Here is a 26,488-nt window from a genome sequence, read left to right as displayed (position 1 = left end):
ACTCCTGGCTCAATCCCAGTGCAAGAGGCTTACTCCAATTCCAGTACTAGGCTTCTGATCACACAGAGGCAGGCACTTTATGTGTTCGAAAGACTACCGAGTCCAGGGAGCCATGCTTGTTCCCGAGATTCCAAGCACAGATCATCTGCATGAGAAATATGCAGGACCCTATCTGGGAGCCAGTAAAAAGAGAATTGCAAATCAAAGCTTGAGAACTACCACTCTAGACCTGTGGTCTCTCAAACAGGGAGCCCATGTCCCAGGTAATATATAAGACAATACTCTTTGATGTGTGAAGAAAGTATAAGAGCTTCTATTTACATAAAGTAAGAAATATAGCTAATGAGAAATTACTCTATACTACTATTTAATATGAAAGGAGCCCTGGTGGTACAATGGCTAAGTGCTCAGCTGCTAATCAAAAGGTTGGCGGCTTGAACCCACCAATGGCTCCATGGGACAAAAGACCTGGTGATCTGCTCCTGTAAAGATTACAGTCTAGGAGACCTTATGGGGTAGTTCTACTCTGTTATACAGGGTCACTAAGAGTTGGAAGTGACTCAACGGCACATAACAACTATTTAATATACAGATTGTCAATGGATCCCTCATGTGGTCATGTCACCTGCAGTTCTGGAGGCATCCTGAGAGTGGAAGCTCCATACCACAAAGGGGTGAACAGTGGGGCCAGCACTGGTACGTTTGCTTTCAGAGCACTGGAACATACAGCAGTTTATGTTTGCCTGAGAGTGGGTATATGGATTATATTTAGTTTTAACAAAACTAAAACTGAAAAAATAGGCAAGTGTCTTAAAAAGATTCCTGCAAAAAGAAATGCACTGTATTTTGAAGATAATGATAACAAGAACAAGTGAACAACAAGAAAATGGCAGAGCTGAGACTTCTACTGCTAGCATGTCTCCCCCACTAGACTCTAAGGTCCTTGACATAGGGACCTTCTACTGAATTCCACAGAGCACCAGACATGTGCTAGAACACAGTACAAACTAATTTAATACTTTCTGAGTTGAATTAAATGGGCTGAAAAGAAGATGTAATTCAGGATGCCGAAGTAAGGCCCAAAGGAGAAGAGGATGGCTTTTTAGACTCACTGTATTATCAGAAGTCGGTGGGGCTCTGGAAAGTCAGGGTGCTGACACTATAAAGACATAATGATGACAGATAGTGTTCTTGTATCATAATATTTACACCATGTGGACATGCCTGGACCGTCCTGCTTTTCCAGGTTCACAGGTTAAGATCAGCACTCCGGAATGACTTTTCACCCATTCCCTAAGTACCTCCTCTGACCACAGGCCAATAATTTTCCAGGAAGTAGAATTTAGTTACTTATAATTCTCTCCAACTTTCTAAGAGAGATGAAGGTATTAAATCACGCAGAACACATTCCTATCTTCTGAACCTCAAACACAGGACACAGGTCTAATCTGTTGACTTTCATTAATTATCCTATTATGTATAAAAAAGATTTCAATTAGTGAAAAGAAATTGGGAATTGGGGAATCTAGGTTCTAGTTGGGCTCTATTTACCAACTCTAAGTCCTTGGTCAAGTCCCTTAAGCTCTATAACCTCATTTACACATTTATAAAACAGGGATAACACTTATCAAGCCTATGACATGGTTATTTCAAGGATCAAATGATATAATACATAGATAACATATAGATAAATCTTCATATACTATACACAGAACGGATAAAGCATTATCACCAACAGCAAACAATTATAGAGCCCCTATCACGTGCAGGACACTATATGGTAAACTGAGTCTACCAAAAAGTATGAGACTTGGTCACTGCCCTTGTTGTTGTTGTTAGGTGCCACTGAGTCAGTTCCAACTCACAGCGATCCTATGTACAACAGAACAAAACACTGCCCAGTCCTTTCCCACCCTCAAAATTGTTGCTACATTTGAGCCCACTGTTGCAGCCACTGTGTCAATACATCTCCTTGAGGGACTTCCTCATTTTCCCTGACCCTGTACTTTACCAAGCATGATGTCCTTCTTCAGGGACTAGTCCCTCCTGATAACATGTCCAAAGTACGTAAGATCAAATTTTTCCATCCTCGCTTCTAAGGAACACTCTGGCTGTACTTCTTCCCAGACAGATTTGTTCGTTCTCCTGGCAGTCCACGGTATATTCAACATTCTTCACCAACACCATAATTCGAATGCATCAATTCTTCTTCGGTCTTTCTTATTCACTGTCCAGCTTTGGCGTGCATATGAGGAAATTGAAAAGACCGTGGCTTGGGTCAGGCACACCTTAGTTCTCAAAGTGACATCTTTACTTTTTAACACTTTAAGGACCTCTTTTGCAGCAGATTTACCCAATGCAATACACTGTTTGATTTCTGGACTGCTACTTCCATGGGGGTTGATTGTGGATCCAAGTAAAATGAAATCCTTGACAACTTCACTATTTTCTCCATTCATCATGATGCTGCTTATTGGTCCAGTTGTGAAGATCTTTGTTTTACGTTGAGGTGTAATCCACAGGGGAGGCTGCAGTCTTTTGATCTTCACCAGTAAATGCTTCAAGTCTTCTTCACTTTCAGAAAGCAAGGTTGTGTCATCTGCATATCGCAGGTTGTTAATGAGTCTTCCTCCAATTCTGATGCTGAGTTCTTCTTCATAGAATCCATTTTTTCTAATTATTTGCTCAGCACACTGATTGAATAAGTATACTGAAAGGATACAGACCTGATGCACCCCTTTCCTCATTTTAAACCATGCAGTCTCTCCTTGTTCTGTTCAAGCGACTGTCTGGTGGTCTATGGACAGGTTCCTCATGAGCACAATTAAGTGTTCTGGAATTCCTATTCTTTGCAATGTTATCCATAAATTGTTATGATCCACACAGTCAAATGTCTTTGCATAGTCAATAAAACACAGGCAAACATCTGTCTAGTATTCTCTGCTTTCAGTCAAGATCTGACATCAGCAATGATATCCCTCTTTCCATGTCCTCTTCTGAATCCGGCTTGAATTTTGGCAGTTCCCTGTCAATGTACTCTTGCCACCATTTTTTAATTATCTTCAGCAAAATTTTATCTGCGTATGATATCGATGCTATTGTTCGATAATTTTCGCATTCTTTTGGGTCACCTTTCTTTGGAACAGGCACAAATATGGATCTCTTCCAGTCGGTTGGCCAGGTAGCTATCTTCTAAATTTCTTGGCATAGACGAAGGAGTGAGTGCTTCAGCGTTGCATCCATTTGTTGAAACACCTCAACTGGTATTCCCTGAATTCCTGGAGCTTTGTTTTTTGCCAATGCCTTCAATGCAGCTTGAACTTCTTCCTTCAATACCATCAACTCTTGATCATATGCTACTTCCTGAAATGGTTGAATGTACACCAATTATTTTTGGTACAGTGACTTTGTGTATTCCTTCCATCTTCTTTTGATGCTTCCTGCATCATTCAATATTTTGCTCATAGAATCCTTCATATTGAAATCAAGGCTTGAATTTTTTCTTCAGTTCTTTCAGCTTGAAAACTACCAAGTATGTTCTTCCCTTTCGGTTTTCTAACTCCAGATCTTTGCACATTTCATTATAAAACTTCACTTTGTTTTCTCAAGCTGCCCTTTGAAATCTTCTGTTCAGCTCTTTTACTTCATCATTTCTTCCTTTTGTTCTAGCTACTCGATGTTCTAGAGCAAGTTTCGGGGTCTCTCTGACATCCATTTTGGTCTTTTCTTTCTTTTCCATCTTTTTAATGACCTTTTGCTTTCTTCATGTATGATGTCCTTGACGTTATCCTACAACTTGTCTGGTCTTCAGTCATTAGTGTTCAATGTGTCAAATCTGTTCTTGAGATGGTCTCTAAATTCAGGTGGGATATACTCAAGGTCATACTTGGCTCTCATGGACTTGTTTAATTTTCCTTAGCTTCAACTTGAATTGCATATGAGCAATTGATGGTCCCTTCTGCAGCCGGCCCCTGGCCTTGTTCTGACTGATGATATTGAGCGTCTCCATTGTCTCGTTCCACGGATGTAGTTGATTTGATTCCTATGTATTCCATGTGGCAAGGTCTATGTGTGTAGTCACCTTTTATGTTGTTGAAAAACGTATTTATAATGAATAGGTCGTTAGTGTTGCAAAATTCTATCATGTGATCTCCTGTGTCGTTTCTATCACCAAGGCCATATTTTCCAACTACTGATCCTCCTTTGTTTCCAACTTTCATATTCCAATCATCAGTAATTATCAATGCATCTTGATTTTATGTTTGTTTAATTTCAGACTGCAGAAGTTGTTAAAAATTTTCAATTCCTTCATCTTTGGCATTAGTGATTAGTGAGTAAATTTGAATAATAGGCATATTAACTGGTCTTCTTTGTAGGCATATGAATGTTATCCTATCGCTGACAGCATTGTACTTCAGGATAGATCTTGAAATGTTCTTTCTGACAATGAATTCCTCTTCAATTTGTCATTCCCAGCATAGTATGCCATATGATTGTCCAATTCAAACGGCAAATACCAGTCCATTTCAGCTCACTAACGCCTAGGAGATGGATCTTCAAGTGTTCCATTTCATTTTTGACAACTTCCAATTTTCCCAGATTTATACTTTGTAATTCCAGGTTCTGATAATTAACCAATGTTTGCAGTTATTTCTTCTCATTTTGAGTCATGCCACATCAGCAAACGAAGGTCTGGTAAAGTATTATAATGATGTGTGCAAAGACCTGGAGATAGAAAACCAAAAGGGAAGAATACACTCAGTATTTCTCAAGCTTAAAGGACTGAAGAAAAAATTTAAGCCTCGAGTTGCAATACTGAAGGATTCTATGGGGGAAAATATTAAATGACGCAGGAAGCATCCAAAGAAGATGGAAGGAATACACAGAGTCACTATACCAAAAAGAATTGGTCGACGTTCAACCATTTCAGGAGGTAACATATGATCAGGAACCGATGGTACAGAAGGAAGAAGTCCAAGCTCCACTGAAGTCACTGACAAAAAACAAAGCTCTGGGAATTAACGGAATACCAATTGAGATGTTTCAACAAATGGATGCAGCACTGGATGTGTGCACTTGTCTATGCCAAGAAATCTGGAAGATAGCTACCTGGCCAACTGACTGGAAGGGATCCATATTTATGCTATTCCCAAGAAAGGTGATCCAACTGAATGTGCAAATTATTGAACAATATCATTAATATCGCATGCAAGCAAAATTTTGCTGAAGATCATTCAAAAGCGGCTGCAGCAGTATATTAACAGGGAACTGCCAGAAATTCAAGTCGGATTTAGAAGAGGATGCGGAACCAGCGATATCACTGCTGATGTCAGATGGATCCTGGCTGAAAGCAGAGAATACCAGAAAGATGTTTACCTGTGTTTTATTGACTATGCTAAGGCATTCGACTGTGTGGACCATAACAGATTATGGATAACATTTCGAAGAATGGGAACTCCAGAACACTTAATTGTGCTCATGAGGAATCTGTACATGGATCAAGAGGCAGTCGTTCGAACAGAACAAGGGGATACTGCCTGGTTTAAAGTCAGGAAAGGTGTGAGTCAGGGCTGTAGCCTTTCACCACACCTATTCAATCTGTATGCTGAGCAAATAATCTGAGAAGCTGGACTATATGAAGAAGAATGCAGCATCAGGATTGGAGGAAAACTCATTAACAATTTGTGTTATGCAGTTGACACAACGTTGCTTGCTGAAAGTGAAGAGGACTTGAAGCACTTACTGATGAAGATCAAAGACCACAGCCTTCAGTATGGATAACACCACAACATAAAGAAAACAAAAATCCTCACAACTGGACCAATAAGTAACATCATGATAAGCAGAGAAAAGACTGAGGTTGTCAAGGATTTCATTTTACTTGGATCCACAATCAGCGCCCATGGAAGCAGCAGTCAAGAAATCAAAAGACGAATTGCACTGGGAAAATCGGCTGCAAAAGACCTCTTTATAGTGTTGAAAAGCAAAGATTTCACCTTGAGGACTAAGGTGTGCCTGACCCAAGTCATGGTATTTTCAATCACCTCATATGCATGCGAAAGCTGGACAAATGAATAAGTAAGACCAAAGAACTGACACCTTTGAATTGTGGTGTTGGTGAAGAATATTGAATATACAATGGAATGCCAAAAGAACGAACAAATCTATCTTGGAAGAAGCACAACCAGAATGCTCCTTAGAAGCAAGGATGGTGAGACTATGTCTCACATACCTTGGATATGTTATCAGGAGGGATCAGTCCCTGGAGAAGGACATCATGCTTGGTAAAGTAGAAGGTCATCGAAAAAGAGGAAGACCCTCAGCGAGATGGATTGACACACTCGCTGCAACAACGGGCTCAAGCATAGCAACAATTAGGAGGACAGAGTAGGACTGGGCAGTGTTTCATTCTGTTGTGTATTAGGGTCACTATGAGTCAGAATCAACTTGACGGCACCTAACAACAATAACAAGAGAGACCCACATAGTGAGAAACTAAGGCTTGCCAGTACCATGTGAATAGGCTCCCCTTCCCCCAGCTGAACTTTTAGATGAGACTGCTCCAGCCAACACTTAGATTGGTGCCTTGTAAGAGACTTGAACTAGAGACACTTAGCTAAACTGTGCCTGGATTCCTGACCCACAGAGACTGTGAGACAATAAATTTTTGCTGCTCTAAGTTTTGGGCAATTTGTTACACAGCAATAGATAACTAATACAAATGCCTTCTAGGCAGTGGGACTGGAACTGTGATGAGTAGAGAGTAGCCTGAGAGACAGAGGTTTACGTCTGCAGAGAAGCCCAGGGAGGATAGGGGAGCCCAGGGAATCATTGCCTCTGCCAAGGGATGATGGATGTCTGTGGCACTATCTTCATGTAGGGGGAAGGGAGACAGGCATGACATATGCCCAAGGCTCTGCTCCCTACTACCAAGAATGTAGTTTTCCATGATTCCTTGCGTACTCTTTCTTTTTGAACATTTTATTGTGGTTTAGGTGAAAGTTTACAGAGCAAATTGGTTTCCCAATCAAAAACTTACACACATCTTGTGTACTAATTCTGAAACTTGGCTTCACTGTCGGATGCTATTCACTTTCACTGGGATATATACATAATCACAAATAAGGATAACAGGCTTTTTAAGCTTAGTGTATGAGCTTTTTCTATATTCACTCAAATTCATGAGGCCTCTATGTTAGAAGGTACAAGGTGAGGCAAGGTCATTTCTTTCTAACTTAATTCTGATTTTAATAAATCATCCATTAGGACATACAGTGAAACCTGTGAGAGCTGGAATTTGATGGCACCGCCTTGTTTCTCCAGGTCTCCCACGATTTCCACCTTTGACAGCATGCAGTCTTACCACTTTTATATCGCTTGTTTTTGTGGAAAATACTTTATAATTTTCCTTCTCTGACGTGTTTCTGCCTTACACAGGTTCCAGCTTTAGCAAGTTTTACTGTATTACATGAAGAATATTTCAAGCAAGTTTTATTATTTTTATGTTTTATTTTGTTTACACTGGATGCCAAAATCATCTTTACAATAAAGTACATATGACATTCTAAAAACTAAAGCGATGGGCTGCTAACCAAAATGTGGGCGGTTCGAAACCACTAGTGGCTCTGTAGGAGAAAGACGTGGCAGTCTGCTTCCATTAAGATTTACAGCCTTGGAAACCCTACGGGGTCACTATGAGTCAGAACGATTTGATGGCAGTGAGTTTGGTGGTTTTTTTTTTGGTTGGATCTGAACTGTATAAACTGATACACATTAAAATCTTTCCTTTGAGGAAAAAAAAAAAGCAGCTTCAAATCTAGGACCCTGAAAAAAACTGTCATAGTGTAAAGCATTAGAACTTGCTAGAAGCAACCCAGAATATACTTCATTAAAGTCCAGATTCTGCCATTAACTTCTTATGCAAAACTTCCACTGAAATTAGTAGAGCAGATGTGAACAAAGCTAAGAAAATTTTGCCTTTACAGTCATCTCACCTGAGTGAAGAAAAAAAAATTTTTTTTATAGTATTTCCTTTGGGCTATAAAATGGCTATTTTACTTACCATTTGGAAGCCTCAGGAGAATATAAGTTCTCATCAGTAACAGGAGTCGTTAACACATGTTGGTTTACAACACTTAAATACTTCTCAATGTGAATCTGTTACAGAAAAGTCAAAGTTTAGACCATTATAGTGGACTTAAGATACTCAGCTAATTTACTTCATCTCATTAGGTTAACACTTTGAATCGTGTAATTAAGCCAAAAGACACAACATGCTATGTGTTTATTACATGCCTAAGGTATCATTAGGCATCTGCAGGCCAAATTACTTTAACTATCCCAAAAACGCATAATAAACAACTGCGACTCAAAGCTTGGGTGACCTGTAGCACTCTTCACAAATGAAACTGTGTACGCACAATAGTCAGTAAATTGCTTAGCCAGGTAAATTTACTAGGCAATACGGACATGGAGTAATGTCTTTCTCTTACAGAGACTTCATGCAACATCAGAGTAAAGAATTTGGCCTTTAGGTAACAGAGTCTTTAAAATGGCTAATCCAAAGACTCCAGCTGGGTCCAGCCCTCTCACCATTAGGTAATATAGGACACAAAATACCCTGCATTTCTCACAGCCTCAGAGATGAAGCCGATAACATGGTAGACTGAAATTCTGAAGCAAGAGCAAAGACACTGACAATAAAAGGCCTAGTAGGTGGAGATGGACCTTCTTTGGAAGACGGACCCCATTATCTAATGCATTCTTATTTAATAAAATTATTATCCAGGTCTTAGAACTGGATTCTCCAACAGCCTTTAGATTCATCATGACAAAGTCCCTATCTACTTTATTTCTCTGTTCCAGAATTGCTGTCTTTTACCTACATGATTACAATATTATAAAAATAAACAATTTTGAAATATTTAAGCTACTAGGGAAAAGTCAATTCTTATATTTTTAAAATCACATTTTAGGGATTGTCATTACAATAATTTTACATAATCAACATGTCCTTAAATTCTTTGTGGGACAGGATGAAGTATAGATCACTCAATCAGTTAATAATCATCATTACATTAATAAAGGGACAGAATGAAAATGCTGATGACCACCCCAAGTCTACCTCTGTTACAGAATTACAAAGGTCCTATGAGAACCACAATTCTTTTCTTTTAGAGGAAACTTTGTCTTCTTCCAGAATTTTATTTCATATCTAACGTTCTACTTACTCTTAACCCCATTTCCGTCCTTTCAATCGCTGTTTCAAGATTCTGAATGTCTGGAGTCTTTCCTTCTCCCTCAGGTGGGAATTGTGTTAATTTATTCTTTAACTGATAAAGATCTTTATGGACCTGTAGTCATAAAAAACATAAAATATTGAAAGAATGCATATATAGCCCACTGACAACATTTATTTAAAAGGTTTGCAATGTACTTGAACTACTAGACAATAAAGTTGGTTTTATGACATTCATTGAAAAGGACTACCTTTATTGTTCTAAGGCATTCTTAATTTATAATGTTCCATTCTGTCTCTCAGAATTTTGAAAACTAAGCTGCCATAGAATTTTCTCTTTTTCTTTCCCCCGTTAGAAGTAAATCCAAGATAAAACTGCAACTCAAATGGCTGCTGCTTTCTCAAGTGGTAAAGCGGTTGAGCCAGAGGTGAGAAGTCTGTGCTGGATTCCAATCTCTAAAAATTGGTCAAGAGGTAAGAAAACAGAAAACTTCCAGCAAAGAGAAGATCTAGTGGAAGTAGCGCTTTTCAAAAGAGTATATATGTCAATGGGACCCGTTGGTCTTCTACGCTACCTGGATCTTGCCCACTTACTCTTGTGAAGAATTAGTGTTCTAGGTGCAGTGGTCTTATTTTTGTTTTGTGTAGTTAGAAATGACAATGATCCACGAAGAAAAACCAACATATGTTATTACTTTAACATTTTCCTTCAATTAGTATTTTCCTTGGAAATGATGAACATCTTCTCTCCAATGTCAAGCACCCTCAGAATAAAATGGGCACTATGAAATTGGACAGCACAAGATTCTTTGCATTCATATTAGAAACCAAACCTCAACAGATAAATACAGATGGCACCAATTATTGTATGGGCTGCTGCCACGAGAAAAACATTTTGTTTTGCAAATTTATGAACCCAACACCTGTTTCAGCAATAGTCATACCAATAACAATCTGCAGACTGGGTTGCTAAAGGCATTTTGAAATGGTTACCTTTTCTCTATTAGTATAACTGGACTCACACATCGACCTGGCCTATGTTATTGATTACTCTCGAATGTTGCCCCACAGAGCCAAGTATTCAAAAGATCAGAATATGCATCTTTTCACTGATGGGCATCACAGACTGGCAGACACAGCTGGTCATTTGTACTCTGTACTAATTGTCACGTAAAGCCTTGAGGGCTCACAGATTGAAATCTGAATACACCGTACTGCCTCCTTGTAGGCACTAAGGATGAAGATGTACTTCTTTCAATTGTTTTGTCCAAATTACTGCTGCAAACAGATTTACCAAGTATCGTCTAAAGACATTTGGAAGGTACAAAGAGGCAGTTCCAGGGTAAGCACCACTTGGAGGCCCATATACTTTTGGTTCCTCCTCTGAATGTACTGAATTTCCCTTCCCTAGTATTTGTAGCTCTGTGTGTCATTCTGTAATTACGCCTGTCAGCTGTTAGCGGAGTGAAAACTGCCCTGGAATACTCATCAGGGAACCAAAGGTTTGGTTTCTTCATTTGTCTTGTGTGGACAATAATACTTCTTTACAGAGTTTTGAGACAATATATGATAGGCCTGGTACATACGAAGAACTCAAAAAAAGGCAGCTGAAGATAATTTCTACGTTTACAACTTACTAGTCACATGATCTCCATGTATGCCATCCAAATGTTCTGAGCCTCTAGTTTCCTTATCAAGGAAAAAAAAAATGACCCTACCTCTTAGAATTGTTGAATGAAAATGAGGTAATACGTGAGAAAATGAATAAATATAGGCTTTGGAGCCAGACAGACACGAACTGGAATCCTGTTTCCTTTGTTACTAAAATAGGGATAATTAATAGCTACCGCTCAGAATGGTGGTGTGAATAAAATGAGTTAAGGTATGTAAAGTGTTTTGCACAGTGCCAGCCTCATAGGAGGGCACCCCAAAATGCTATTTCTCCTCTACTAAATTGTAAAACCCAGTGATGCTCCTTCTATATAACTGGTACTTGGTAAAATGTTCATTGAATTGAATTGCTCCCTTAATCTTTCTGAAAAGCTTTTTACTTTACTTGCCGGATATTTCCTTATCCCCTCTTAATAGCCACCCATCTGTCTGTATAATTGCAATAGCGGCAAGTACTGTAGGAAATGTTTCACCAGACTTGGGTAGGAAAAAGACATTGTTAAATTCTAAATCTGTTCTTTCTTCAAATAGATACAATCTACCATGTTGAAATTTGCATGTCACCTATCCTCTCTGTGATCATCAAACACGTTATTTTCCATACACTTCCTACTTTGAAGAAGATTATCACTTAGACAATTTGGGGACAGGTTGCTGAAGCTCTCAGCACAGTGCCCAACTCTCAAGAAATGCTGGCTACTATTTTATTTATAGTGATGATTATTATAGAAACCCTGGTGGCGTAGTGATTAAGAGTTCGGCTGCTAACCAAAAGGTCAGCAGTTCGAATCCACCAGGCACTCCTGGAAACCCTATGGGGCAGTTCTACTCTGTCCTATAGGGTTGCTATGAGTCAGAATCGACAGCAGTAGGTTTGTTTGTTTTTTATTATCACTATAGAAAAACCTCACTATTCTGGTTAGTTGAGGAAAGATCTAGATAAAATTATAAAAAGCCTGAATTACAGGCTCGAGAGACTTGAAAGTGATAAAAAATTAAGTAGTTAACAAAATGCTGCCTAGTAGAACTCTATGTAGAAATGGCAATCATAGTTCCTGAATTATAAATGAAAACATGTAGTACTTTGATACATGATCTGACAGTGGAACAGAATATTCACCATCAGAACTATCCCAGAAATCCAAACATATAAGGAATATGTTTTCAAAATAAGTCACACAAAGAGTTTCTTATTTGTACACTATTTGTATTTAGAGATTTTCTCTTTGGTATTTTAGACATTTTCTTAAAGTATTGCTTTTACTATCAATATGCACCATCAATAAAAAAAGGGTTTTCTAAATAATGGTAGATGTTAGTCCAGTTCCATTCATTTTTTAACAGAACAGAAATTATTGGAGACTGAAATAATGAGCAGATCATTATCCAGTCATCTAATGTCTATGGGCCCAATCCTGTGCTAGGGATAATGGCATACCCAAAATCCAGCTTGTAACTAACAGGGAAACAAGGCATACCTTGTTTGCCAAATAGTAACATCCATAAATAGAGTTCCAATCAAGAATGGAGTAATTCTGGTTAAAAAGACAGGTTAAAATAAATTCTTCCTCATCTTCTAGGGACTTAGAGTAAAAAGCAGTCTAAACTTAAAAAGACACAGAAATGTACATAAACAAAACTAAATACAAAACGGCAAGAGATCAGATCTAATAATAACTAACATTTATGTGTTTAATATTTATGCATGTTATACTTTATGCACCACCCTATGTTTTAATCCTTACAAGACTCCTATGAGGAAGTTAATATTATTATCTCCATTTAATACATGAGGGAATCTGAGGTTTAAAGAGGTTAAGTAACCCATGCAAGGTAACACAGCTGGTTAATTGGCGGAACTATTCAAATCCAGGCAGTTTGACTCCAGAGCCTTCATGCTTAACCATTATGCTATCTCTCAGAATAAAGATGTATTATATTAATAAGCATTTTATATACAAAGTTAAGGAGCCCTGGTGTCACAATGGTTAAGCGGTTGGCTGCTACCCAAAAGGTTGGCGGTTTGAATTCACCAGCCTTGGAAATTCTATGAGGCTTTTCTACTCTGTCATACAGGGTCACTATTAGTCGGATCTACTTGATGGCCCCAACAAAAACATATACAAAGTTAAACCCAAACCAAACACACCACCGTCAAGTTGATTCCGACTCATGGCGACCACATAGGGTTTCCAAGGCTGTCAATCTCTACAGATGGAGACTGCCACATCTTTCTCCTGTGGAGCTGCTAGTGGTTTCCAACTGCTGACCTATCAGTTAGCAGTCGATGGCTTTAACCACTGCGCCAACAGGGCTTCTTAGCAAAGTGAAAGGTTGGTGAAAATTCAGTGGAAGAGGCAGGCTGTCACAATCTAGAGTAGTGAAAAGGGTCAAGGGAAGACTTTATATACCAAGAATGATGGATTTAAAAGGTTTGAGAAGAATGCTTGTATTTTTTATGCATATGGGGCTACCCATATTACTCATGAAGGGCAAGGTAGCGTAGTGGAGCCTTCTGCCTGGGGTCAATCTCCACCATTTATTAGCTGTGTTACCTTGAACAAGTAGCTTAACATCTCTGGTCAGTTCCCTTACCATAACATGGGAATGATAATAATAGCACATAGCTGATAGCATTGTTGTAAGGGTTCAACGAGTTAAAATACAGTATTTACAGCACGTAGGACAGTGCATGATACATGGTGTCTTAGTCATCTAGTGCTGCTACAACAGAAATACCACAAGTGGATGGTTTTAACAAAGAGAAGTTTATTTCCTTGCAGTAAAGTAGGCTAAAAGTCCAAATTCAGGGTGTCAGCTCCAGGGGAAGGCTTTCTCTCTCTCTCTTGGCCTTCTCACCAGTGTTCCCCCAGACTAGGAGCTTCTCGGCGCAGGGACCCCAGTCCAAAGGACGCGGTCTGCTCCCGGCACTGCTTTCTTGATGGTATGAGGTCCCCCTGTCTCACTGCTCACTTCTGTCTTTTATATTTCAAGAGACTGCCTCAGGACACAATCCAGTCTTGTAGATCAGGTCCTGCCTTACTAACTCAACTGCCACCCATCCTCCCTCATTAACATCATAGAGGCAGGTTTACAACATACAGGAAAATCACACAGTACCAGGAATCATGGCCTAGCCAAATTGATACACATTTTTTGGGGGACATAATTCAAACCACGGTAAGTACTTTGTTAGCTTTACTGCAATTTTTCTTTGAAATTATATTACAGTTTATATTTTATAATACCATCTAAAGTAGTAGTTCCCAAACTTGAGTGTGCATCAGAATTACCTGAAGGGCATCTCCAAACAGATTATTGGGTCCTACCCCCAGAGCTTCTGATTCAATAGGTCTAGGGTTGGGCCCGAGAATCTGCATTTCTCACAAGTTTCTAGGTGGCGCTGATGATGCTGGTGCTGGAACCACATCTGGAGACCCACTGGGCTAAAGAGTTGCTTAACTGAGACACAGACCTAATAAACCATATTAGGGTGAAGCACGTGGAGATTTAAACTACTTCTGATTTACTGTCAATTACTTGTATACATAAAGAGCGCTGGTGGGACAAGAGTTAAGTGCTTGGCTGCTAACCAAAAGTCGGTGGTTCAAACCCACCCAGTGGCTCCACAGGAGAAAAGATTTGGCAGTCTGCTCCCACAAAGATTACAGCCTAGGAAACCCAATGGGCAGTTCTACTCTGTCATATAGGGTCGCTATGAGTCGGAATGGACTCAATGGCATACAGCAACTTGTATGTATACAATTGCCAGAAACAATTTGACTGCCTAGGTTAAAAGTAAAAGTGTCCATTTTACAGCTGTGTGGAAATTGGGTCAATTTAGAATCAGAAATGAGTCTAATCCAAGCTATGTATCCTACAGAAAAGGAAATTGAGGCCCACAGAGCTGAACTGACTAGCCCAAAGTTACCGACCTGGGGGAAATACCAGAGCCAGGGAACAGACCTTAATATTCTGACTCCCAACCCAGTGCGCCTTCCGCTAGACTTACTACTGCTTATTGGCAGTCTGCTTGAAGGAAAGCAATCACAGCCCAAGAAGAGGTGAAATCTGCCCTTTCTGAGAGGGGTGCTGCATGCTCACAAAAACTCAGGACTCTTTGGAAAGGTAGGGAAAAGTCTTCCAAATTTTCTAGTTATACACATTCTACATATTACCAGAGAGAATTCTACATTGTATGCAGAGATCAGCCTCAATTAGTCAGGCTAACATGTAGGCTCTCTTTCTCTACACAGGCTTCCATGTTGCATGTCCTGAGTAACCCTTTTATGTAAGTGGGGGCACAGATCAGCATGGATGTGACTATTCTCACCGCTTCTGTTGCATTGTACAATTCAGTGTCAACAGACATTGATTACTGTAATGTATCCTGGGCTGACCAAACAGCTCCCTCTGGATTCCATTCTGAAGTGAAAAGGCTCTGGCTTTTCAGCTAAAACACTCTTGTACATAATACCAAGCCACAAGGGGAGCTGCCCTGGGAAATAAGAGTTATCTCAAGGGAAGTTGTGAAATTGGTCTCCAGGAGGCTCTGGAAGATTCTCCTCAGATTCTTGTCTCTTTTTTAGAGATGTTCCAGGCCTGGAGAAATAGAGGAAACTAAAGAAAAACTTAATGGTTTCTGTAGTCCCATGAAGTATACTTCATGGGGAAGATCTGGCTGTTTCTGGACAGGAGTCTCCATTAGTGTTTCAATTGTTTGGGGTCTGTAAAAATGGGCCCCGGGTTTGTCGGGGATGATGGGTGAAAGAGAAGACGGTAAGAGTGAGGTAAGACAATTTGGGCATGATTCACAATCAGGAAGTCTACGAAATGGTTGAGTCTCGGGGTTGTGCTTAGGAAAAAGAGAATTTAGGAAAGTTTCTCCCATATGGGAGGTAAGACACCAAAATCCTGGCTGAAAGAACAAATAGACCCGTTGAGGATCTGAGAATCCTGATAGAGTAACCATAGGCAAATCACTTCAAGGATTAGTCAAACGGAGCTAAATCTAAGAGTTAAAAGTTGTTATTTGTGTGGAGACATTTTTAGAGCTGTGATATGTAAATGTGAAAAACAAACAAACAAATAAAATGCCTTAACCACTTCAGAAAATTCTGAGATCTGACGTCACGGCTTCAAATTTTTCAGAACATAGTATTTTTAAATGGCGCCTCAGTGCAAGATGGATTTTTCCGAAGTAAAATTTCCGGGTGAGGCGATCCCCAGTGTACGGCCTTGGGGTTTTACCAGGCGCATAGCTTGTGGAGCGCAACCTCCAGAGTATGGCACGGGGGTGAGGGGTGGTATCGGGCTTCTGGACGAGGTACGGGTGAGGCATATTTGAGAGTTCTCTGAGGGGGTGAGCCCCTTGAGTGTTGGAGGCCATCGCGGGGGCGGCGCCCCAAGTGGGTGAGCGCGAGCAAAGCTGCGCTGCTGGGCCTCGCTCTGAAGTGTCTCAGCTGGGAGGGGTCGGGAGAGGCCCGTTTCCCACCTGGATTAAGATGGATCCAATGGGGTCGTACTTTTCAGCCTCCTGTGCCATGGTCAGGGCCGGAGAGGGTAACCTCTCCCCGGGAAGCGCCATCTCCAGATGAGGAAACCTTCGATCAGGAGCGTGTGTCCCCATGGCAACACTACGCGCGGCACGGCCTATTCTACAGCGGGAGCGGAAGAGGGGGGAGAGGAAGGAGTCGGGAGAGCCGGTCCGTTCCGAGATCGCACTCTTCCTTGAATGTCTCCCCCGCGGGGCGGCGGCTGTGGTACAGCCCAAGGCGGAAGCGGCTCCTAGACGGAACCGGCTCGAGAACGCAGCCATGGCTGCGGGCGTGCCCTGTGCGCTGGTCGCCAGCTGCTCCTCCACCTTCACCGGGGACCGTCTGGTCCAACGTGAGTAGCGAGGCGGCTGGGCGGACGTCCAACCCCCCGAGCCTCGGTGGGTGACAGGACCAGGGCCTCTACCTGGACCTTGTCCCCGCCTGGGGTCCTGGGCTCTTCTTCCAGTCGGCAGTGGCCTGAGGCTCTCCAGGTTCTTCTTCTCAGACTCGGTCGAGGTCCTTACCCACTCCTCCAGGCATCTGCCCTGTAACTCTTACACTCTTTGCTTTTCTACCCGCCTGGTTCACTACTGTGTTACTTGCAGCTTCTTCTGTAAAGTGGGACTGATCTCTGCCCAGCCTAGCCCACCCCACCCCACCCCACCCCACCGGGTATTGCTAGGATCCAGTGAGATAAAGACCCGAAAAGGTGCTCTGGAAACCGTATTGAGTTACACGAGTGTAAGGTGCAGGATTTATTGATACAGTTGTGATTTTTACTGCTGCCCTTTCTCCTGAGGTAGAGAGTTTCCTTTTGCTTTTGTGTGTGCTCAATTACTAGGCTAACCCTTGATACAGGTAAGACTTGTTCTTGTACCCTTTCTTTGTGGTTATTCACTGCTTTGCCTTCTGAAGCAGAGGTTCTCCACCAGCATTAGTTTTGGGCTGTTACTGAGCCCAGTCCGTTTGCCTCTGGACCATCATACTGGCTGTCAAATTAAGTAACCCTGAAATCCTAAGTGAGGAGACCATACTATTAGAGAGAGCACAGGATGGAGCATAGGGTCAACTTTGCTGCTAAAGGGCTCCGTGAAGTTGACTATAACTCAAGACACCTTTTTTACATCCATGGCTTGGAGTCAGCAGTGACTCTTAGCTGTATGATTGTGGATAGGTCGTTTAATCTCTGCCCTTAAATTTTCTCATGTATAAAATGGGCACAATTAATCCATCATTCACAAGATTGCTGTGTTTAACTTAGACCTGGGTTCAGTTTCCTGCCAGTGCACCTCTAGTGCAGCCACCACCCATCTATCGTGGAGGCTTACAAGTTACTGTGATGCTGAATAGGTTTCAGCAGAGCTTCCAGACTAAGACAGACTAGGAAGAAAGGCTTGGCAGACTAGGAAGAAAGGCTTGGCAATCTACTTTTAAAAATCAGCCAATGAAAACCCTAAGAATCATAGCAGTCTGACCCTGTTGTACCTGGGGGCTCGATGGCACCTAACAACAACAGCATTATTATTAAAGCATATTATCTTGCTGACCCTCAGTTTTCTAAACCTTAAAATGAACTTATCTGGCAGGGTTATTTGAAGGAGAGGTGATGTGACATTTGTGAAGGCATTTTGTAAGCTGTATAAGGCATCCTACAATTAAAATTTTTTTTTTTTTTTTTGCACCTGCCAAATGTCAGAATTAGGCAGATGTCCCTCCAGCACAGATATTCCTATGACTTAGTTATCATTTGTGATCACTTAGAATGTTCCTTGCTAGGGTAAAAATTTAATTATAGCACTTACTAAATGGTAACTAACTGCTCAAATTACACAATTTCCATACCTCTTAGAAGTGCTCCGTCCTGTGTTTTTTTTAACTTAATGTTTCATTGTAAAAGTAGTGCATTCGCATTACGTACAATTTAGCATATGGAGAAGAGAAAATGTCACTCATAGTCTTATCACCCAAACACAAATACTGCTAACATTTCAGTGCATTTCCTTCCAGTCTTTTTTCTAATGCATACTTGTTTTTAAATAATTTGAGTTACATTTCATATATAATTTTTATCCTGACTTTTTCACTTCATAAAATTAATTTCCATCACAAATTACATCTATCGTACTTTCCGGAGTTTGGTCAAGATTCTTCAGATTCTTGGTATCTTTAAATTTCCAAAAGACTTATATCCCTTTGAAGTCTCATCACTGAAATAGGAAAGTCTTTTCGGCCCGCCTCAGAAATATTTGCCAAATATTCTGATGGCCATGGTGCTGCATATATCATGTGCTTTAAGGAGCAAAATTTTTTATTTCTTTTTGCTACTCAAAGGCTTTATTTACAGTATTCTGGGTGGATATCTGCCATCAGATAAAAGGGACATTATTGATTTACAGTGTAGGCTTTTAAAGGGCAATGAAGGCTCAGGAGCTTGAGGAATTTACAAGGCTATCTGTGACGTGAGAGTAAGTCTGTGTACGCCAGGGCTGGAACTCTTTCATATGATTTTAACTTTTTACTTTTATTCTGGAAAAGTGTATTCTGACAAATATTTATTAAGCACAGAGCTAGTCTCTTTGCCAGTTACTGTAACTACAGTGATGGCTAAGATACTATTCCTGCCCTCAAGAAGGATGTCGTGAAAATAGGTATATGCTCTACTTGTGAAGGTGGTAAAATGTAGATACCTAAATTTTTAACATCTTGCTCTGCTTCCCTAGAAGGAACTTTAGATGGAAAAGTTCCTGGAGACTTGTTTAAAGTATATAATGCCAACTCAGCAACTATAAGCCATTCAGTTTCAACTTCTAAACATTGGGAGCAAAATTTGTTGTTTTAGTGAAATGTGGGTATTTGAAGATGTTATAATCATAGCAAGCATTTATATGTATATCTTTTTTTTTACTCTTCCCAAACGTGTTTTTACATCATTTAATTTGGTCCTTGTATCCCTATGAAGGGAGCCCTGGTGGCGCAGTGGTTAAGAGCTCGGCTGCTAACCAAAAGATCAGCAGTTCGAATCCACCAGCTGCTCCTTGGAAACACTATGGGGCAGTTCTGCTCTATCCTATAGGGTTGCTACCAGTCGGAATTGACTCAGTGGCAATGGGTTTGGTTTGTTTTTTTAATCTCTATGAAGGTAGGTTATTTCCATATTACAGATGACAAAATTGTAGCTTGGAAATACTAGATGACTTGCCAAAGTGCTCAGCTAGTAAGCACTGGTGCTAATGTTCATTTTCAGGATTTGTATGTATGTGAATGAAATGTATTTGGGATCCCTTAGCAATCAGAACTTTAAGATGGTGGCATTGGTGTAAGAAAATGATAGAGAAGATTAACTCCTAAAAGGAGGTTTTGAAATATGCTCACATTTCCATTTCAGAATGGTTAATATCTTAATTTTGAATGGAGGGGAGAGGAAAGCTCTGCTTAGAAGACTTAGCTTTAAAAAGATCATTATACATGCTTGATAGTCGGCAGTGTCTGGATTGTTATTTTCTCAAGTGAATGAACTCAAAGTAGAGACAGTATATATTAGTCCCTCCTATTGATTTTTAACTTCCAACATTTTAACTCTTCAAGAAGCGAAGAAAAAAAATACCTCAGATGGTAAAAACAAAATGTTGTTCCAGATCATCTCTAACATCCCCTCTAGATCTATAATTCTGTGGTATAATGTTAATTACTTAATTTTGTGTTGAATCCATAATGCGTCTTCACATGATGTGGCATTATTAATTTTTTTTCAGGGTTTATTTTTTGAAAATTGAAGAATCAAGCCTCAATTTAAAATTGCAGTAGACACGTCACTTGTGGAGTGGAGAATTTGCCTTTTTGTGTTTGAAATTCAGATGCATTTACCCATAGAAGCAATCCTCTGGTGATCAGGTTTCTAAAACTGTGGAACTAGATAGCTCAATTTTATGATGGGTAAAATATGCTTAAGGAACCCTGGGGGTGCAGTGGTGAAGGTGCTTGGCCGCTAACTGAAAGGTCAGCGGTTCGAACTCACTAGCAGCTCTGAAGGAGAAAGATGTGGCAGTCTGCTTCCGTAAAGATGTACAGCCTTGGAAACCCTATGGGGCAGTTTTGCAGTGCCCTACAGGGTCACTATGAGTCAGAATCTACTTGACGGCATGGGTTTGGTTTTGGATGTTTAAAGTAGGCTTTGGGGAATTACACAGGCAAAGCCAACCATTATTTATGCCCCTGTTTCTTTGGGAAAAACACTTTCTTTTGCAAGACTGGGGGCTTTGTTCTTAGATCTATCAGGCTCTTAGAAAGGGAGTTTAAAGTATTTTAGTAAGAGAACATTTTTATTTCAAAGGTTGCTGCTGCTCTTGTTAGCTGCTGTTGAGTCGGCCCCAGATGCATAGCAACCCCATGCACAACGGGATTGGACCGTTGTGATCTGTAGTGGTTTCACTGGCCGATTTTTCAGAAGCAGATCACCAGGCCTTTCTTCCCAGTCTGGAAGCTGCGCTGAAACCTATTTAGCATCACAGCAAAACGCAAGCCTCCACTGATAGATGAGTGATAGCTGTGCCTGAGGTGAATTGGCTGGGAATCGAACCCAGGTCTCCCACATGGAAGGCAAGAACTCTACCATTGAACCACCGCTGCCCCCACTTTAAAGGTAGGGCTGTAATACAGCTTAGCCAACATACGTTAGCAACAGAATAGGGATAAGAGCTTGGTCTTCTAATTTGCATTTTTCTGTAGCTGCTTGAGGTATTCTGAGTGGAGCCTTTAGTTTATTTACTGTGGGCATAAGTAATAATTTTTGCTGAAGCAAAGTTGCTTATTTTGTTGTGGTAGGAGGACTCTGCCTTTGATTGGATTGTGTATTTCCAAGTCTTTATTTTCTTCAAAGGGTGAAAGATTGGGCTAGCAAGATTTACCACGTGGGCCTGCAGTTGTCGTCACAGAGTGATTCAGTAGATGGTCAGACTAAAGCAGTGATTTCAGCTGATAGTAGGGGTGGGAAGCTAACTTTGATTTCTGTTTAGCTAAGATATGTAATATCTTTTTAAGTTTTCAATTAACATTTAAAGGGGACCTAAGATTTTATGTTCATTGAAAAAGGAATGTTGAGTCATCAACCTAATGTGGAGAGAAAGCTTAAATAAAAGTTCATATATTTCTGTAAACCTAAGGGGATTTACAAAGTCTATGTTATGTTCCAGGGCGTGTGTGTGTGTGTGTGTGTGTGTGTGTGTGTGTGTGTGTGTGTGTGTGAGAGAGAGAGAGAGAAATTAAAGCTCAGACAAGTTGTGATTTTACAAGGTTTTTTAGCTCATAAAAGTCGGAGAGCCAAGATTCAGTTCGAGTTCTTCTGTATATGTGAATTATGGGAAACTACCTGGCAATCAGAACTGTATGTATTCAGAGTAACGGGAGGTATAGGGAGAGGAGAAATTACAGTAGAAGATTTGACTGCTAAAATGAGAACTTTTAGAGCTCTCAAAATATGCTTGCACTTTTTCTTCCGTGATAGTTGGAGCCTTAATAGATGAACTGCCATAAATAATAAATAAAATTGCCTCTAATGGTGCCCAATTTGTGTCCTTACTTGTGGAGTAGAGAATTTGACTTTTTGTGTAAAATTTGAGACTAATCTTTTAACGTTATTGACAAGTGAAATAATTACAAGATATTTGTCTTCCCAATAAATGGCATTCTTTTGGGGAGATGCAGAGTGGGAGGAGAAATACCAATTGGGCAATTATTATGCATCAGCGCATATTGCACAAAACCATTTACAGTACAGAGAGTATTGTATCATTCTGGAAGACTCTAAGCAGGTCCAGATGCAGACCTTTATTTCTGGGCCGTCTAACTTGTTTTTGTGTAGCAAAAGGTAAAAACATCTTGAAAGTACTTAGTGGTCATTTGGTTTACACATCTTGCCACATTTCGTCCTGTGTAGTTCCTCAGCAAGTAATGGTGCTCAATAAATAATGAAATCTAGTATAAAACCATTTCTTAAAAAGGTTAAAGTATGAAAATTGTTTTAAATTGGTCTGGCAAGAATTATAATCTGGACACAATATTGTATTTATGTTGGAGCCAGAGCACATAAGATACCACAAACACATCTCTGATAATTACTTATCCAGGAAGTTAGACTGACGTAGGTTTAGACAGATGAGGACAGTTGTGTAACTCTTAAAAAGCCTTTGTGATGTTTTCGGTACAGTAACCAATAATTTATTTGGGATTTAATTTTCCACACAGACCTGAAGGCTGGTTCTACACAAAGGTGGGGAGAAGTATTGTCGTGTTTGGATCAAAGTCAGTATGCTCAGAGCAGGAAAATATGATCATTTGGCAATAAACAGAGCTTGCACTGTTACGCTGACAGAGGAGAGTTGCCATTTCTATCCGAATTCCACCAGGGTTGTTCAGGATTTTTGTGAGGAAAAAAATTTTGGGTTTAGCACTGAGTTCTGTCCTCTCTCTAGTTAACTTTACTCCACAAATATTTACCAGGTATGTTAATATGTGCCACCTATTGTTCTAAGTCGGAGTCCCTGGGTAGGGCAATGGGTTAAGTGCTCGACTACTAACTGAAGAGTTGGTAGTTCGAACCCACCCAGAGGCACCTCAGAAGAAAGGCCTGGCAATCCATTTCTAAAAGATCTCCACTTTGAAAAACCCTGTGGAGTGTAGTTCTACTCTGCACGCACAGGATCACCATGATTTGTGCCTCAGTCACCTATCTCATCAACAAAATGAGGGAATCATCTAGCTTCCATGACTTTTTTTAACAGCTTTATCGAGACATAATTTACACACTATAAAATTCACCTGTTTTGAGTGTACAATTAAGTGATTTTTAGTGTATTTATGGAGTTGTGCAGTCATTACCGCAGTATCATTTTTGAACATTTCCATCCCCCCAAAGGGAAACCTTGTGTCCATTTGCATTCACTTCCCATTCCCACTCCCAGCTCTAGGCAACTCCTAATCTACTTTCTGTCTCCATACACTTGCCTTTTTGGACCTTTCATATACATAGAATCATATAACAGGTGGTCTTTTGTATCTGGCTCCTTTCACTTAACATAATGTTTTTGAGGTTTCATCCATGTTTTGGCATATACTTTGTATTCCGTTATATAGATAAAACACGTTTTATTTATCCATTCATTAGTTGATGGACATTTGAGATGTTTCCACTTTTTGACTGTTATAAATAGTGCTATGAACATTCTTATACAAGTTTTTGTGTGAACATATATTTTCATTTCTCTTGGGTAGGTACCTAACAGTGGATTTGCTGGGTCATATGGTAAGTTTCTGTTTAATATATTAAGAAACTGCCAGACTGTTTTCCTAAGTGGCTACACCATTTTTCATTTTCACCAGCAGTGTATGAAGTTTCCAATTTCTGTACATCTTCAACGGCACTTACTATTGTCTGTTTTTTTTTTTTTTTTTTAATTTTTTTTTTACTTTAGCCAGGGGCCAACTCACGGGCAGCTAACGGCGTGAAGTAGTATTTCATTGTGGTTTTGATTTGCATTTTCGTAATGACATTGAGAATATTTTCATGTGCATTGACCATATACCTACTTTGGTGGGAAAAAAAAACACCACCAAACCCATTGCCATCCAGTCAATTCCGACTCAAAATGTCTATTCAAATCTTCCCCATTTTTAAGTTGGGTTATTTGCCTTGTTATTGAAGTGTAAGAGTTCTTTATATATTATGGATACAAGTCTCTTATCGGATATATGATTTGCAAATATTTTTGCCATTCTGTGGCTTGTCTTTCAACTTTCATGATGGCATCTTTTGAAGTGTAAAAGTTTTTAATTTTGATGAACTCCAATTTATCAATATTTTTCTTTTTCCATGATCTTTTGACTGTGTGTTGTCCAATGGTGATTTTACCCTCTTGAAGGATTTTTTGGATTCTGGGGTACTGGATCTGTTAGCTTTATGACACTTTCCAATGGGCCAGCCTTATTGTCAGTACTTGAAAACAGGGGTTACAGAATATATGTTCTTCATTAAACTTATTCTTTTTTTTGAAAATTCATCTTAGACTTGTTTGCCTTTTTTCCAGAATAAATTAGCAGCTGCTGCAGGTAATGTCATCCTGAGAAGATATTGATATTACTTGTGAGATTTTATTATTCAGATGTTGATTTGTTTATGAAAAATTACCATTTGAATATAAAAAATTATTTTCATCTCATGATTGTCCTGCTAAGGTTTATGCATTGTTTCTTCCAGAAAACTACCATTCATTCATCGATTATTTTTAAAGCATCCGAGATTAATTGCCAAATGGTTTTTGCAGTCAAAATAATCAAAGAAGAACCTGAGATAGATTTTATCAGAGTGTGCATTCTAGAACTTTTGTTTTGTTTCATGAATACAGCTAAGTCAGTTTCACCAGGTTCCTTTACGTTAGATCAGAGTTTCTCGGTACTGTTGACATTTTGGGCAAGATAATTCTTTGCTGTGTAGGACTGTCCTGTGTATTGTAGGGTGTTTAGCAGTGTCCTTTTCCTCTATCCACTAGATGCCGTAGCACCCCCCCCCACTTGTGACAACTAAAAATGTCTCCAGATGTTGACAAATCTGGAGGATAAAATCGCCTCCCAATAGAGAGCCATGCTTTCAATATGTATTTAGAATTGTGATTTTGAGTAAATAAGTAATAATAATAAAATTCAGAGACATTCCTTACCCCCAAAATATGGATAGGAATTGGCCATCAGCTGTGCCACTGGGATTGATATAATGGCCTTTGCATTGAGCTCATAGAATTTAGCGGTTGATGGTTCCCCTTGGTCCTCATAAGGCATTTTTCCGTATACTCTCTCTCCTTCCTCCCAGCATCTTTATGTTCTTGTGTGTACATGTTTGTCTCTCACTGCCTTGTGAGGTTTTCTAAGGGCAGGCAGAAACTATGCCTCTCCCCGCTCTCTCCCCCAGTTATTTTCAGTGTAAGCTGTGGTGACCAGTTCCAGATGGCTATTGGGAGAAAGTAGACTTGAGGAAAAGGAGGAGGACTGGGATAGATTTCCGCTGCTTCAACTTTTAAAAGTTTTCTGCTCTGATATAAAAAGCCCAAGAGCATGTGGAAAAGTGAATTTAAAGTGTGACCAGAGAGAAGGGGTGTCTGCGGGAAAGGTGATTAAGTGTCGTAAGCAAACCAGAGTCATTGTTAAAGCAATGGTATGTTGCTTTAACTCAATCCAGTTATTCTTTCCTGGGCAACTTAATACTTTTGCAGTGATTGATCTGTCATATAGACTGAAACAAGTAGTTGCACCAGGAGGTGGGGTTATGATTACTCAGGGAATCACAGATACGAATTTCACGACATTTGTCTGTAAAGTCCCAACGATAACATTGCACTGTTTTAACCTTTAAATGCCATGCAACCTACAAAGGCCCTTTACATTACAGCATTATGATCTATTCTTAGTTCTTGGGGAGTAATCTGATAGTTAATAACTGCTACAAAGTATTTGACAGAGTACAACCCACCTGTATGACATTCTCATCAAACTGTAACTATGAAATTGTAACTGGTTGCAACTATATGGACGCGGTTTTTAAAGGTCTCTCTTTGCCTTTCCTTGCCAGCTGATGAACACTCTGGGTTTGTAGTTTTTTGCAAATCACGTTTTGCTCAATGCTTTTCTTTCATAATGGCTACTTTCCTCTTCAACTGACGTCAGAATTTGCTGCCTATAATTTTCCTAACTGCTTTCTCTTCGTCTCAGTACGTGCCTTAACAATGGAAAAAAAAATTTTTTTTCTGCTTTTTTTTTTTATTGTTGTGGTTTAAATGAAGTTTACATTTCAAGTTAGTCTCCCACACAAAAATTTATACACACACTATTCTGTGACCCTAATCGCTCTCCCCTCATTGTGACAGCACACTCCTCCTTTCCACCCCCAACACCCCATGTCCATTCAACCAGCTCCTAACCCTCTCTGCCTTCGCATCTCACCTCCGGGCAGAAGCTGCCCGTTTAGTCTCTTGTGTCTATCTGGGCTAAGAGGCACACT

At 39.9% G+C, this 26,488-nt stretch overlaps 2 protein-coding genes across 4 annotated transcripts in view; one reads left to right on the top strand and one right to left on the bottom strand.

Moving 5' to 3' along the window:
- IQCH (IQ motif containing H) overlaps nt 1-16,494 on the bottom strand; it is a 240,915-nt gene extending 224,421 nt beyond the window's left edge. Inside the window, exons 1-3 of the mRNA XM_023729750.1 lie at nt 16,404-16,494; nt 9,231-9,353; nt 8,063-8,157 (exon numbers count right to left, since the gene is read on the bottom strand). Of these exons, the coding sequence (XP_023585518.1) occupies nt 8,063-8,157; nt 9,231-9,353; nt 16,404-16,454 (269 nt within the window). The 5' untranslated portion in view covers nt 16,455-16,494. The remainder of the gene's footprint in view (nt 1-8,062; nt 8,158-9,230; nt 9,354-16,403) is intronic.
- A 193-nt stretch (nt 16,495-16,687) lies between these two features.
- The window catches only part of AAGAB (alpha and gamma adaptin binding protein), a 47,204-nt gene continuing 37,403 nt past the window's right edge, over nt 16,688-26,488 (top strand). For all 3 annotated transcript variants that reach the window (XM_004374688.2, XM_023729747.1, XM_023729748.1), the window contains exon 1: nt 16,688-16,798. In XM_004374688.2, coding sequence (XP_004374745.1) covers nt 16,726-16,798 — 73 coding nt within the window. In that variant the 5' untranslated portion in view covers nt 16,688-16,725. The remainder of the gene's footprint in view (nt 16,799-26,488) is intronic.

This window comes from Trichechus manatus, unplaced genomic scaffold (genome assembly GCF_000243295.1).
Source record: "Trichechus manatus latirostris isolate Lorelei unplaced genomic scaffold, TriManLat1.0 scaffold00030, whole genome shotgun sequence".
NCBI classification, from domain to species: Eukaryota; Metazoa; Chordata; class Mammalia; order Sirenia; family Trichechidae; genus Trichechus; species Trichechus manatus.
The sequence above is the reverse complement of the archived record's forward strand: the minus strand, read 5'-3'. Positions and strand labels throughout refer to the sequence as shown.